The 14,727-nt window shown below is 40.4% G+C and overlaps 2 protein-coding genes and 1 long non-coding RNA gene across 3 annotated transcripts in view; 2 read left to right on the forward strand and 1 right to left on the reverse strand.

Moving 5' to 3' along the window:
* Nucleotides 1-14,727, reverse strand: part of LOC309507863 — a 469,488-nt gene that overhangs the window by 383,482 nt on the left and 71,279 nt on the right. The window lies entirely within an intron of this gene.
* Nucleotides 155-4,165, forward strand: irf2bp1 (interferon regulatory factor 2 binding protein 1). Its single transcript, XM_082182207.1, has 2 exons — nucleotides 155-2,375; nucleotides 2,823-4,165. The coding sequence occupies exon 1, from the start codon at nucleotides 521-523 to the stop codon at nucleotides 2,360-2,362; it is 1,842 nt and encodes a 613-aa protein (XP_082038333.1). The 5' UTR covers nucleotides 155-520; the 3' UTR covers nucleotides 2,363-2,375; nucleotides 2,823-4,165.
* foxa3 (forkhead box A3) lies at nucleotides 8,500-12,617 on the forward strand. The gene is made up of 2 exons (XM_082182244.1): nucleotides 8,500-8,958; nucleotides 9,882-12,617. Exons 1-2 carry the CDS (start codon nucleotides 8,887-8,889, stop codon nucleotides 11,130-11,132), a joined length of 1,323 nt encoding a protein of 440 aa, XP_082038370.1. The 5' UTR covers nucleotides 8,500-8,886; the 3' UTR covers nucleotides 11,133-12,617.

The following is a 14,727-nucleotide window of genomic DNA, read 5'->3' on the forward strand; positions in this document are numbered from 1 at the left end:
TCGAGATAAATCTAATAAAATAAATTATTTAAAGTATATTCTAAATAAATAAAAAAGAAAATAATGATACAATAATTACATACAAATAATTTTTCCGCAATAAATATAATTAAATAAATTATTTTACATATAAAGTGAGTCTAACAATAAAAAGATGATGTGATGACTGATGCCTCTATTCCATAACTATCTGGGGGCTTTATTTTAAAATAAATAAAGGGGTTCCTTCAGGCAAAAGCACCACCGAGTGAAGCGCGCGTCCAGCTGTACAAAACTACACTTCCCAGAATTCAACGGTTCAGAGTTGCGTAACTTTCGGAACGTCTTCCAGGAGAAACTCTGCGGCCCAGGCGACTTGGCAGAAACATCAAACACCTCGATTCTGAATGACACAAAATCCGACGCAGTTGTATATAGTCGTCCGTAACGAGGAAACCGTCGACCGCAGACGCTCGGAGGTTGACTGTGAAAGAGATTCAGGGTGGATTTGAGAACGCAAGATCGCGAGGGCCTATCAAATATGTCCTCTTCCTCGCAGGCATCTTCCAGGCGGCAATGGTGCTACCTTTGCGATCTGCCAAAGATGCCCTGGGCCATGATTTGGGATTTCAGCGAGGCCGTGTGCAGAGGCTGTGTGAACTACGAGGGCGCGGACAGAATCGAGTTGCTCATCGACACGGCGCGGCAGCTCAAGCGAACACACGTGATGCAGGACGGCAGATCTCCGGGTCCGCAGCCCGCCGGTAAACACGGTCCCGCTGGTAAGGAGGGTCCTATGGAGGCCGGTAGACCGCCCTCCGAGCGATATGAGCGGGGAAGGGGAGAGTATGGGTCCGGCAGGCTGCCCAACGGGCTGCCTAGACTGGAGGATGGTGGTCCCCCTGAGGTTAGTAGGCAGAGTCCTACTGCCAGGAGGACTTTGGTGGGGGCTGTGCCACCCAGTTTAATGGCGCAGGGGCTTGTCGGAGCCCCTCATGGTCTGCTGACCGCCATGCCTGGTCTGAATGCCCGAGCCGGTGGCGCCCCCTTGACCATTTCTGCTCCCATGTTGAACGAGATCAGTAAAAGACAGGCTCTGGGCATGGGGATGAACGTGGGTGTGGCGTCTTTCATGAGCCCTGAGTTTGAAAGGGAGATCAAGGAGAAGCAGAGGAACGCTGAAGCCCTCGCCGAGCTCTCCGAAAGCGTGAGGAACCGCACGGACGAATGGCCGGGACGCCCCAAACACATGCGCGACGCCCTGCACACCCTCTCTAGCTGCACCCCATTCAATGTCCGCTTTAAGAAGGACCACGGCCTGGTGGGGAGGGTGTTCGCGTTCGACGCCAAGCTGATGGTTGAGTTTGAGCTGAAGGTTTTCGTCGAGTACCCGTGCGGGTCCGGTAACGTGTTCTCCAGCGTGTTGGCGCTAGTCAAGCAGATGTTCCACGACTCTCAGAAAGACACTGGCAAGGTCATTAACTCGGGCTATAAATACGTGGAGTATGAGAAAAGGCATGGCACCGGCGACTGGCGTCTCCTGTCAGAGCTTTTCAGCGACGCGGTGCGAGCGTTCAAAGACGCGCCGGCCCCGGACGCCCTCCCGCAGTCGTACCTGGACGCCAGCTGCTCCATGTTGCCCACCGCGCTCTGCCACATCAGCCGTCCCACGCAGCCGAGAGTACGCCGACGCAAAGCCTCGCCCGAGCCGGAAGCCACCGAGAGGATGACCTCAGAGGAAATCCGCCAGCACTGGTCCCTCGTGTACCCTGGCATTCCCGGCCACATGCCCGCTACATCGCTAGCCAGCGCAGGACAGCCTCCAGAGACCCACAGTAGCGACCCTTCGCCCATCACTGCTCTCATGAGTGTGGCCGACAACGTTGGCACTGCCATCCCGAAAGATGCTCCGGGCAGCAGCGGAAGCCACTCTGCGAACGCAGGCCGGCAGAACAGCACCAGTCCTTCACCCGCTGGCGGTCAGCGGCGGCTAGCGTCACGCAACGGGGAACCGTCGGCTGGCAGTAGCTCAGGAGGGCCGACCACGACCGTCACCGTCCCCCTCGTGGACCAGAGCGCCGTTATGGGAGCTGAAGGCTCAGGAGGAGCCGGAGGAGGAGGAGCCCCTCTCTGCTGTACCATCTGCCACGAGCGCCTGGAGGACACACACTTCGTCCAGTGTCCATCGGTGGCCGGGCACAAGTTCTGCTTCCCTTGCACCCGAGACTTCATCCGCAGACAGGGCTCAGGGAGCGAGGTGTACTGCCCCAGCGGAGAGAAGTGCCCCCTCGTGGGCTCCAACGTGCCCTGGGCCTTCATGCAAGGCGAGATCTCCACCATCCTGGCAGGAGATGTGAAGGTGAAGAAGGAAAGAGACCCATAACGGCCAGAAGCAGGTCAGATAACGTGCATGGTAATGCTTTTATTCCGAAAAGACACATTAAATTGATCAAAAGTGACAATTAAAACATTTCTAATGTTGCAAAAGATTTCCATTTCAAAATTAATGTAAAAGTGAACTTTCTATTCATCAAAGATTCCTGAAAAAAAGGTTTCCACAAAAATATTAAGCTGTTTTGATAATAATAATAAATGTTTCTTGAGCAGCAAATTAGAATGATTTCTGATCATGTGACTCTGATGCTGAAAATCCAGCTTTGCATCACAGGAATAAATTACATTTTACAATATATTTGACAATAGAAAACAGTAATAAAATTTAACTAAAAAATAAAACTGTATTTTTGATTTCAAAAACTTTTGAGTGCATGTGTATATCATCCATAATATAAACAATGTGAAATGTATATGTTAACATGTATATATGAATGCCTCCCCAACAGAAGCCAAGCTCACTCTGAGGGAGCTGCGATCCTGAGCCCTGAAGATGGCGGCTGTGATCGAGTGGCCCACAGCTCTGGAGAGACGACTGCTGGTGGGCAGATCCTCTTCCTCCATCTACCCCTCTTGCCCTCCTCCGTTTCCTTCCCTTCACCGTCTCTCTTTCGGCCAAGACCAAGGAGAACACAGCCATTTTTCTCTTTAGAGACGCCCATGTATTAAAACCCTCCAGCACTTATTTCAGACTCTTTAGATTTGTTGGCCCCCGTCAATTCAAGAACTTCCAGTCCTGCAAAGCGAAACCAGGTCCACGTACCGTGTGGTATTTACTATGAGAAGAAACACATGTCACAGATCCAGTGGGGGGTGAACAGTGATTTCCCAGAATGTGCTACAAACAAACCACCTGACAGATGCAGATTGTACAGCGGGAAGCATGTTTGCTTCACAATCACACAGAACTGCACCGACTTCAGGCCCACTCTTGTGTTTGCTGTTGTATATGCTGCATAAAACTGTTCAATAGTCCAGGAATATTTACTAAGTGCTAAAAGCCCTTCCTTCAAATCGCTTCTTGATACGTATAATAAATGTATAATAGATATCTTTATGTTTTATACTCCGTGTAGATTGTTACCAGAATTATCCCTTTCAATGGTTATAGATGTGCAATCTCTAGATTTGATACTATGTTGCTTTATGTACCACTAAGTCTTTGAATGAATAGAAAACCAAAGATAGACATGCTGAATATTGTCGTATCATATGATGCTATAACATATTTTTGTGGCTTTCGTCAGATTACACGGACGGATATGGGGAATGTTTTACATTGGGAACTTCTATTGAACCCTTTATGGGTAGACACACGATAGATTTGTATTACGAGTAAGCAGATCGCTATATTTTCTATTGTAACCCATTGGCTTTTAAACCCTTGGAGGCGATGACTAGTTTAATATTACGACAACAGAGCCACTCTGTTTTTTGTTTTTTTATATAAGTACGTGTTTTTTCTTTTCGTTTTTACATGTAAAAGACATACTTTATGACAATTGTTTTAATGAAAGATTTGGAAGAGCTGGCGTATATTAGACAGGTAGTCCAATAAACGGTGACCCCCCCCCCCCAAACATATTTTGGACTCTTCCAGATCTTTTTAGGCCCATGTTGGTTCGGTTCTACATATTGTTTTGACAAATCTTCAGTCTTGTTTTTTGACATTTGAAAAATATATGACGAAATATATAAATGCACAAAGTACTGTTCTGTAAGACCTCTGTTTAATCGGCTTTTATGTTACAGCTTAAATTGTATTTAAATTAAAAGATTGACTTTTCACAAACTCTCAGAGACTTGTTTTTTTTTTTCCATTATTTTTAGTGATGCAAGTTTTGGCAGAAGTCTGCAGATAATGCTAAGCATTGACCCTGACATTTGGTTGGAGATTACAGTGTTTATGCTATTCAACATTCCCAATTTTTTTAGCTGAGATTATAGCTAAATGTTTTTAAGTTTCTTTATTCTAGACTAAAAGTGAGCTGATTTAACCCTTCAAATGACTCCCAATGTTGTCAGATTTTCCGGTAATAAATTATTTCCTTTTTTTTTACTTAAATTACAGGTTTAGGCTGACAAATCATTTTTTACAGCATAGTAAACTTGGGAAACTGCACAGCGTGGTGTGGAAACGGTGTGACCCAGTAAAGGTGGACTTTGAATCGATCACTGTGAAAGTGTGATTGTGTGGGTTGTTTTTATACTGGAGATTCAGAAACTGTTCAAGGTTGGAACATGTGTGCTTTCTTACAGTCTGCTTATCTGCGGTGTTTGTGTGGGGAAAGGACATTACAGTATTTTCGGACATACTTGATGTTTTAGTTGGCTGTTAAATCAGGTCACTTTGAATGTTATCAAACCTCTGACCCACTGCAATATACAGGTAATTGTCAATTTGCTTGAAGGCAGGGTTAGCTAAAGTGTGAACATTTTTCTTACTTGAAATAAATCTTTGACAATATAAAAAATAAAATAAAAAGTATAAAAAATTTAATTATCAAGGAAATATCTCATTTTCATTGTTTATCTTGATGTACTAGTCTAACTAAAATAAAACTGAGTATAAACTATAGCCTATAGACATGTAATAAAAAAAAGTTTTTTATTTTTATAATAAAAATACAGCGTTAAATAATGGCTAATTAAAACGTAAAATATAAAAATAAAACTATAATAGGATCTCAATGATTCTAAATGAACTGAAAGTCTGGAGGTTTGCTGTAATGTTTACCTCTGACCAGCAGATGGACATGTTCTCCAACACACTGCGACAGAACGAGCACGATCGGGTTGTTTAGTAAACACTTGATTCGGTTGATAAGCGGTGGAATGAAATGTGAAACAAAAAGTAGCCTATTAGTGTTCAGCAAGTGACATTACACCTCATGGGACTGGATACTGTTTATAAAGTCTGTATAAACTAGGATCTATATAAAAAATATTTTTTTTAAAACACACAAAAAGGACATTGGTTTAAGTTTTGAAACAATGACATTTCTAACTTGTTCATGCATTTTGCAACGTGTAAAACCTAAAACGAACGTTCTGTGTAATTCTACAGATAGGCCTATACGTTTCTATAGAACAGAATCGAATAGAATATGCAGCCTCAGCTGCAAACCATTGTCCTTACAAAAAAAATAATAAGTAGCCTATACTATAATTTTATTATGACGCATCAGTTTTATTATAGAATGCTTAGGTACGTAAGTATGGAAGGCATTTTAGCACATTGTTTAGTTTATGAAAGTACGCTTTGAAGTATAGTCTCAGTAAACTAGTTTAGTAATTTTAGACTGCAACATAACTTAACATCATTATAGCTTACTAAACACACACACACACACACACATGCATGCACACACACACACACACACACACACACACACACACACATGTATGCACTTTAAGTACTTTGTTCCTATTTAGGAAGGGCCTATTAATTTTTACACTTTAAATATAGGCTACCTTAAACTGTACTTTAATTTGAAGTAAATTCCTATGTATCACATAAATTTCATATAAAATGCACATACTCAGAATTAGGAATATATCTGTTTTCTTTATAAATCAATATTTTCAAACAATGTAGGCTAAGTTTATTAGACAGTATCAAAAGAGTAAACGACTTCACATCCACTTAGAATAATTACTTTTAAGTACATCTCGATCAAAGAATGTGTAGTAGGCCTGTAGGCCAAATATACTAAGACGTTTCTGTCAGTATAAGTCATATACTGTATTTTTAAGTCGGCTATATTTCGGAGTAGCTAGTATAGGCTACATAAAAAGTAGACTGAACATATACTTATTTTTAGTTTAAAACAAGTAATAGCACACTTGAATAAACATTTTGTTTGGCTGGTCAGTGATTCTTTGTTTCAGAAAAAACGAATGTTCAGTCTTCTGTACATTAGTCACATAAAAAATGGAACTTAGAAAATGGACTCTAAATGTCACAAAATGTCAAGTTACTAATCCTAACAACAAAAGCAATGATAAAGCAGTGTAAATACAGCTGGGAAACAGTGAAAAATTAACCTCATTAATTATTCAAGGCCCAGTGCATGATGGGAACACCAAAGTCAGAAAAGTTGAGTAATTTTACTTATTTTAAAACGTTGACATTTACGCTTACATTTCGCTTTAATTGAGTAGCCTACTAATATAGAATTTACTTCTTTTTTTTTTTTTTTTTTTTTTGTAGTAGCCTAAGCCTAGCCTATTTACTTCACCACAAAATACATTTTTATCAGTGTACACTTATACAAACAATATATTAGCCTACATGATATAGGCCTAATTTACGATAAATACATATATGGATATTGTTCTTGAAGGACTTTTTTGTATTTTTCTCTAATGGATTTTGGGGTGAAAGCTTCCTGTCTGAAGTCTGCTTGTCATCTGAAGGCTTCCATGTGAATGTCTTCGTATTTTCAACCAGTTAGACTATCATTAATGACTCACTGCTGTTTGGCTCCTCAAAAGCCTTAAGACACGTTTCTAATATTCTGCTTCCTCCATTAGCGTCACCCATTAAGACTATTGTTATCCAATTATAGAGGTGTTAATGAACGATGCGCCGCTGCATTGCATGAGAAGCGCAGAGACAGCAGGAGGATGTTCAGATGTGTGTTCGCCAATACACCATCTCAAGCGTGCCAAACACTGCATAGACCAGCCTGCAAGTTCTTTATTATTAATCTTGATCATGTGCATCCACAGGCTAAACATTTGCTGAAATTTCTCTGTCGAAAGTCTCGTCTGATTTGATACAAGCGATCATGAAATTAAGAGCTACTGGCCAATCAAGAAAGAAATGCTGTGATTAATTCTAGTTATAGCTAATAACTCTTTTAGATGGGCTGTTGTGGGAACATCTCATAAATTGCATTTTGGGGGTCAGGTCTCTCCTAATCCTGTCGACCCCCCGCCAATTGATCAATTACATCTCCATTCATTAGCCATTAGGAAATGCATTGACATTGTGATGTTCCTGTCTGCGCCTAACAACAGATGTGTATTCACATATACAGTCGCTTCTTCACGGGTCATTTCAAGCCAGGAAAAGTTCACAGATGTTCACATTGAAAATTTATGGAAAGACTTCAAAATTCCAATCTGTTTTTGTCCAGGAAAATGAAGGCTAACTCGCAAACAAAAGCGATTTGCTTGAAACAAAATAATTAGCATAATTAAAAAGAATATAATGCCAATACGATCAAATGAACAAAGATATATTTGTAATTAAAACGAAAAGTTTCAGAAAAATGCAGTTTTTGTCGCATTATGCAAATAGGCTATAGGCTACTGCATTTTCTGAATATTTTCGTTTTTCTTTATCTTCGTTTATTTAAATGTATTGATGTTCATTTTGTTTAGATTACTAAAATGTTCTTCACACTAATAAAACGGTTGTTTTAAGAACTGTTCACTGAAAGGGTCTTTGAACCAAAAATGCATTTCTGTTTTTAAGAGTAGGCTATATTTTCGACTTTCATTCTGTAGCGCCTTTACAATCATATCAGTGATTATTCTCTTGTATTTTTCTTTTTAGTTCCACACTAAACGAACGTGCATGTCCTCGGGTTTGAGAAAAGACGGCATGAGATCATCTTTTTAAATCTGGAGAATTAATCATCGTCCTTCGCCTATACTGTGACCGACGTGAAAGTGATAGCCGAGGGGATTTAACAACTTCTAAAATTGGCACCTCAGATTACAGATGTGGAACCCCGCCGTGATGAGTTTAAACCCTGATGAGCTTAAACCATCCTGAACACATCACTGATGACGGAATCAAATGAGCGACAAATCAAAAACAAGACGATTCGCATGCCATCGGTTATGAAAGAAAAACGATCTATCTATCTATCAAAATTCTATATTAAGCCCATCCTTCTTTAAGTTACAGCAGAGGCCCAAAATCTTCTACATTTCTTTCTATTCATTTTCTTTCTAGGCCTGAAGTTGTCTGGGATGACAATTGAGATGGATGTGTCGGCTGGCCAATATACAGAACAGCAGGGGGCAAGAGAGACCTTTAGGGAGTCTTCCTGAGTCCCGGGGCCCGTGGCGCGGCCCCTCCCTCACCTGCGCGTGTTTAAAGCCCGAGGTGAGGCTTTTCTACGGGACTCACCACAGAGACCTGACACAGACTCCACGACTGCTTCTCGTTTGGACTTCTCAGGATTACTTGAAAATGTTTACGCGTCCTGCCACACACAAAAACTGAGTCAACTAAGTTACCCAATCATGAGAAACCATCTGATTGATCTACGGGACTGAAGACAACAGACGAGCATAACTTTATTAAACTTTGTATTACAGTTCATGCCGTAATATTACGTGGAATTACAAAGCGTGTCGTCTTGTGGGACGTTTTTCTTTTTCTTTTCTTTTCTTTTTTTTTAACGAAACCGCTGAGAAAAACAAAACTGAAGGACAATTTAATACACGGTTAGTGTCCGATCACTTTCTTACGAGTTACAACTTTATTTGGGGATGTTGAGCTCCGTGAAGATGGAATCACATGAAATTCCGGAATGGAATCCTTTCTACAGCGAGGCAAGCGAAGTAAGTTCTGGAAAGTCTTAAATTTTCTTCAAAACTCTTCAATATATTTTTTCATACAATAGATAGATAGATAGATAGATAGATAGATAGATAGATAGATAGATAGATAGATAGATAGATAGATAGATAGATAGAATTCTAAATAACATGTTACATTTAAATAGGACAATAAAATGATCTATAACGATGTATTGTTCGCATGTTACTATTATTTTATTGATTGAATAGGCTATATTAGGCTATTTTTAAGAGTCGTCATTTAGTTTTCGATTAGATTTCGATTCTAATTGTACGTTACATTCTCGCGCACTCGTTTTACATGCCAGTGGAACCAATAGGCTAGAAAGTAAAATAGAGAATTGTTTATTCATAAAGCAGCATTCATTTAAAATTTTGTTTTTTAAATAACATTTACATTCAAACTTGTGTTATTGTGTTATTGCTGGCCAAAACTATTTTGTGACCACGAACCCTGCGCCACAAATGCAGCCTAATTATAATAGTTTTTTTTTTATTTACCGGTAGTATTTCTTTGTATTTAATTCTATTTTTGAGACTCGTTCTAAGATTGCTGAAGAGTTTTAAATACACCGACGGTTAAAATCGAACAGTAGTGCGTTTTTAACTGGAAATTCGTTTTATATTGTAAAACGAAATAAAAAGAAATGATACACTTAAATTACACACACTTAAATAATTCTATACAAATTATTTTGTAATAACAGAAACATAGAATATAATAAAGTTAGGCTATATTGTAGTTTGGCAATAACTTTATATGATATAGAAGCCTATAGGTGAAACACTGTTATATTCAAATTTTGTGTGTGTGTTTATAAACTGTTAGATTTTGTTTTATAGTTACTTATTGTTGATGACGAATTGAAAGCGAAACATTAATGGCATGTGTTATTTTCTTTTAGATGTATTCCTCTCCGAGCGCCATGAACTCAGTGAGCAGCTTGAACAGCTACATAAATCTGAACTCGGCCTGTTCCGCATCCAGCATGAATATGGGCTATCCCAGCTCAGGTCTCAACAGCAGCCCATTGGCTAGCATGGGTGGAGGTCCCAACCACATGAGCCTGTCCCCTGTAGGCTCCTCTCTGAACCCCAGTTCTCTGACCCAGCTGGGCTCTTCTGCCTCCTCGCTGGGCCCCCTCTCGCATTACCAAAGCATGGGCCAGCCTATGTCCCAGATCAGCTACCCCTCTCCTACCTCTCTTAACCGGACTAAGGAGATGCCAAAGCCCTACCGTCGCTCTCTAACCCACGCCAAGCCACCGTACTCCTACATATCCCTCATCACGATGGCGATCCAGCAGTCCAACAGCAAGATGCTAACCCTCAACGAAATCTACCAGTGGATCATGGATCTGTTCCCGTACTACCGCGAGAACCAGCAGCGCTGGCAGAACTCCATCCGCCACTCTCTGTCCTTCAACGACTGCTTCGTCAAAGTGGCACGTTCGCCCGACAAGCCCGGAAAGGGCTCCTACTGGGCGCTGCACCCCAACTCCGGGAACATGTTCGAGAACGGCTGCTACCTGCGTCGGCAGAAGCGCTTCAAGATCGAGGAAAAGTCTGGGAAGAAGAGCTCTACGAAATCCCAGGAGGGCGGTGGCAAGGGCGGGCACAGCGGTGAGGGCATGCAGGAGGAGCACAGTCCCGCCACCGGCTCCGAAGGTGCCGACTCTGCCCACTCCGACAGCTCCCATGCCGGATCAGCCTCGGAGGAGCAGCAGAGGAGCCTGGTGCAGATGGACTGCCCGTCTCAAGCTCCCAGCCTTTCACACACCTCGCCAGTGCCAATCCCGTCTTCGGTGTCCTCCTCAATGCCCCCGTCCGGCTCACACCTGCACTCTCAGGGCATGGGCGGCAGCCCTCACCTGTTGGCCAGCCCGATGCAACACCTGGACCTGCAGAACGACCCCCTGAAGTCCATGGACCCACACTACAATTTCAACCATCCGTTCTCCATCACCAATCTCATGTCCAACGAGCAGAAGATGGACCTCAAGTCGTACCAGGACCAGGTGATGGCTTACAACAGCTACACCACATCTTCTCCCATGGCCGCCAAACAGATCTATGACAGCGCTGGTCCGTCCGCCATTGACTCTGGTGCGTATTACCAGACCCTCTACAGCAGGTCTGTCCTTAATGCATCCTAATGTGCTGACCAGCCGTTTGAACTCCACAAACTCTTAATGGCAGGACATCTTCAACTTCAAGAGCTTGCTTTGCCATCAATAACTACGTTTCCTGCACTCTTAAAAATAAAGGTGATTCCGCAGTGATTCCATATAAGAAACATTTTCAGCTCCCCGAAGAACCTTTCAGTGAACATTTCTTAAAAAGTACCTTTCTTTTTTTTTTTTCTTAGTGTGAAGAAAGAACCTTTTGTGCAATGAAAGGGTTCCATGGATGTTGAAGGTTCTTAATGGAACCATAGATGCCAATAAAGAACCTTTATTTTTAAGAGTGAAATGCTTTCACCAGAACCAAGGGACGAGTTCCAGCGCTATTTTACAGAAACTAATTTAACTAACATATATTCAGGAACTAAACATTTTGGTTTCGGATGTAACACAGAAGATGTATAAAAATGATGCCATATGTATATACTGTTTTTGGGGAAGCAGGAGTCAGGCATTTATTTATGAAGGGAAGAATTTAATATATCTTGTATGATTTTGTGTTGTGAAGTTACGTAAACAATGTGACAATAAGAGGACGTGAGCATGATTGCGGAAGCGTTTGAGTTCAGGTTACTGCTGTGAGCAGGTGTTACTGTGTTACAGGGAAACTCTCCTGTTTTGTGTTACAGCATAACGCATGTTCATTCGAAGCGCACTAACACACAGTGCGCTTGTAAGGAGAGTGTGTATCGTTATGCTTGTCCCTTAGAGAAACTGAAGAATTACTTTTTTTTTACTCTTGGCCATGAAGTCATTTTGTATATTCTGAAGAATTTTGTGTTAAGTTGGCTATATATATATATAAAGAGATAAAAGTTTGACAAAGATGGATTAAACTGTGGTAAATCCAGCTATTTGTTTTCCAGACTTCCCTTTTTTTTTTTGAAATACTGGCAATGACGTTCATGTCAAAGACCTTTCACTGTTATTCCAGGTTGCCACATGTTCAGCTCAGCTCATGCTTCGGCTCTTACTCAGATCAGCAGACAATGCACTAAGGGCCATTTCCATACAATACTTTGCACTAGTGACCTCTCTGTTCTTCCCTGTTGGGGAGGGGTGGGACTGTTTTGTTACAAAAATGCTTTGTAACTACCTTTTTATCAGCAAATTATACAGACCCTTATAGTGAAATTGCCATGATGTATTTTTGTAAGATCTCGTCATTTAAAAAAATCTCCTTCAGAGATTTGAAAGCCGTTTTAATAATAAAAACGTTGTCTCAAGCCATCATATCATAAACAAAATTCTTGCAAGTCTTTTTGAATTTTGTAAGAAAGCAGGTCAGAATTGATGTTCTTGTACTGTTTAGTTTTATTTAAACCCAGCTTTTTGGCCATTGGGCTTAAAAGATAAGTGTCTTAATATATATATATATTGCTTTATTTGGTTGATCGTTTCTTGGTATGTTCTTATTGTTTGTTATGTTCTCTTCTTATTAAAAACAAACTTCTCACATATGCTTTGGCGTTATTTTAAATATACATATTCCTAAAATATAAATGTGACACTATTGAAAATGTTTTGATATTTATTAAAGTAAAATATAAAAAAATATGATGCATTGGTGAATCTAAATTGCCCTAGGTAGTATTTTAGAACAGCTTGTAAACTGACTCTTATGAACAAAGCCGTTTTATGAGTTTTGTCATTTTTATGATGTCTTAAAATGCTTCTAGTCAAGGATGAGCAGAATACTGCCAGAAAAAAAGATGATTATTTACCCCTAAAAGGTTCATAGTAGTTCCTCAAGGTACGTATTACAGGTGAAACTTGAAAAATTAGAATATCGTGCAAAAGTTCATTTATTTCAGTAATTCAACTCAAAAGGTTAGGGTTCAAACCAAGTACTGAGTACATATGAATGATTATACTTTTCAGAGGGCCGACATTTCTGTATTTAAAATCCATTTTTTTTATTGATTTCATGTAATATTGTAATTTTCTGAGATTTTGAATTTGGGGTTTTCATAAGCTGTAAGCCATAATCATCAAAATTATGACAAATAAAGGCTTGAAATATCTCACTTTGCATGTAATGAGTCTATATAATATATTAGTTTCACCTTTTAAGTAGAATTACTGAAATAAAGGAACTTTTGCACGATATTCAAATTTTTCACCTGTACTACGCTAAGGTACTGATATGCACCTTTTAGGGGAAGATAAGGTAGTTGTACCTTTTTGGCCCGGTTTCACAGACAGGGCTTAGATTAAGCCAGGATTAGGCCTTAGTTTAATTAGGACTTTAAGTAGCTTTTATGCTTTAGAAACAAACATTACTCACGTGCATCTTGAGACATATTTTAAGATATGTCAGTGCAAATTGCTCTCAGTTAAAACAGCTAAAACAAGCATTTTAGTCTGAGACTATAGGCTTAATCGTTGTCTGTGAAACCGGTGGTATATGTTTCTGCAAATGAGTGAAGAAATAAGCAATAAGTGCCCTGATCACTGCAGAACTGGAGAATAATACAGAATTACAATTGCCTCATTTGAGCATTTGAGATCAAGTAACATGGCCATCAGGTTTGACATAAACTTCACTGCTTCAGTGCTGATATCAAATTGTTGCTGATAAAATGAGTTGTAATGCAAAAAAGTTTGAAAACAGTGAAAATCCCACTGAAGGTCTAAATAAAACAATCACAATCTGAAGAGTGACATTTTGAAGACCCTTACTGTAAAATGAGCACAAGCAATATAATAACCATGTAGCAGACATATCCCATCTGCCAGGATAATAGCCCTATCATGTTTTATTGTCCCAAGAACATCCGGTAATAATAAATCATCTATACCTCAAGAACCAAAAAAGTTTTCATAATCATATCGTGTTCTTTCTTATTTTGGTGTGAAATATCCCACCCTGTCCTCTGAGTCTGATGGCGAGCAGAACTCAAGCCACGCGGTTCAGCTCAGTGTTTTTTCCACTTTATCACAGAGAGCTGTGAAACCATTCTCTCTCGTCGCGTCACTCTGGAGAGCTTTTTCAAAGGCAGAGCGGATCACATGCAAAAGTGAGGGAAGGATGAAAGATAGACAGGGCTGGAGAAAAAGAGAAAATGTAAAGTAGACTCTGCCCTGGGTCTCCTGGTGGGAATCTATAGGAGCTATTTCTTCATGAGAAACACAAAGGGACCTTGCTGCTGGGCCACCAGCCTGATAAGATACGCCAATACGCCACTGATATGGTTTCCACAGTGACACAATGGCAAATTAGAGACAAGTAACAGAGGGCCCTTCCCATCATGACTAAACTGGAATGTACCTTTTCCTTTGTGACCTTATTAAGAACTTTGATTATTTCAATCTTAATGGAATATAGTTCACCGCTAAATAATGTTGTTCCAAACCTGTATGCCTTTCTTTCTTCTCCAGAACACACAAAAAAAACTGTTTTTGTCCATGCAGATTAAGTCAGTAGGGACATTGAGACTTAGGGCTTCTTAATATGCAATTTTATAATTACTTCGGTAACATTTGTTTTAAGGCGACATAGTTACACATTACTACATGTACTTTCTATAGTAACAAAAGTAAATAATGCATAATTACAAGTATACGA

Source organism: Leuciscus leuciscus (genome assembly GCF_965113295.1).
Source record: "Leuciscus leuciscus genome assembly, chromosome: 10".
NCBI lineage: Eukaryota > Metazoa > Chordata > Actinopteri > Cypriniformes > Leuciscidae > Leuciscus > Leuciscus leuciscus.

What these genes read in the sequence shown, in the direction of transcription:
- irf2bp1 (XM_082182207.1), top strand. Translation starts at nt 521, where the DNA reads ATGTCCTCTTCCTCGCAGGCATCTTCCAGGCGGCAATGGTGCTACCTT.
- foxa3 (XM_082182244.1), top strand. Translation starts at nt 8,887, where the DNA reads ATGTTGAGCTCCGTGAAGATGGAATCACATGAAATTCCGGAATGGAAT. An exon ending in TCTACAGCGAGGCAAGCGAA is followed by an intron (nt 8,959 to 9,881) that starts GTAAGTTCTGGA and finishes ATTTTCTTTTAG; the next exon opens with ATGTATTCCTCTCCGAGCGC.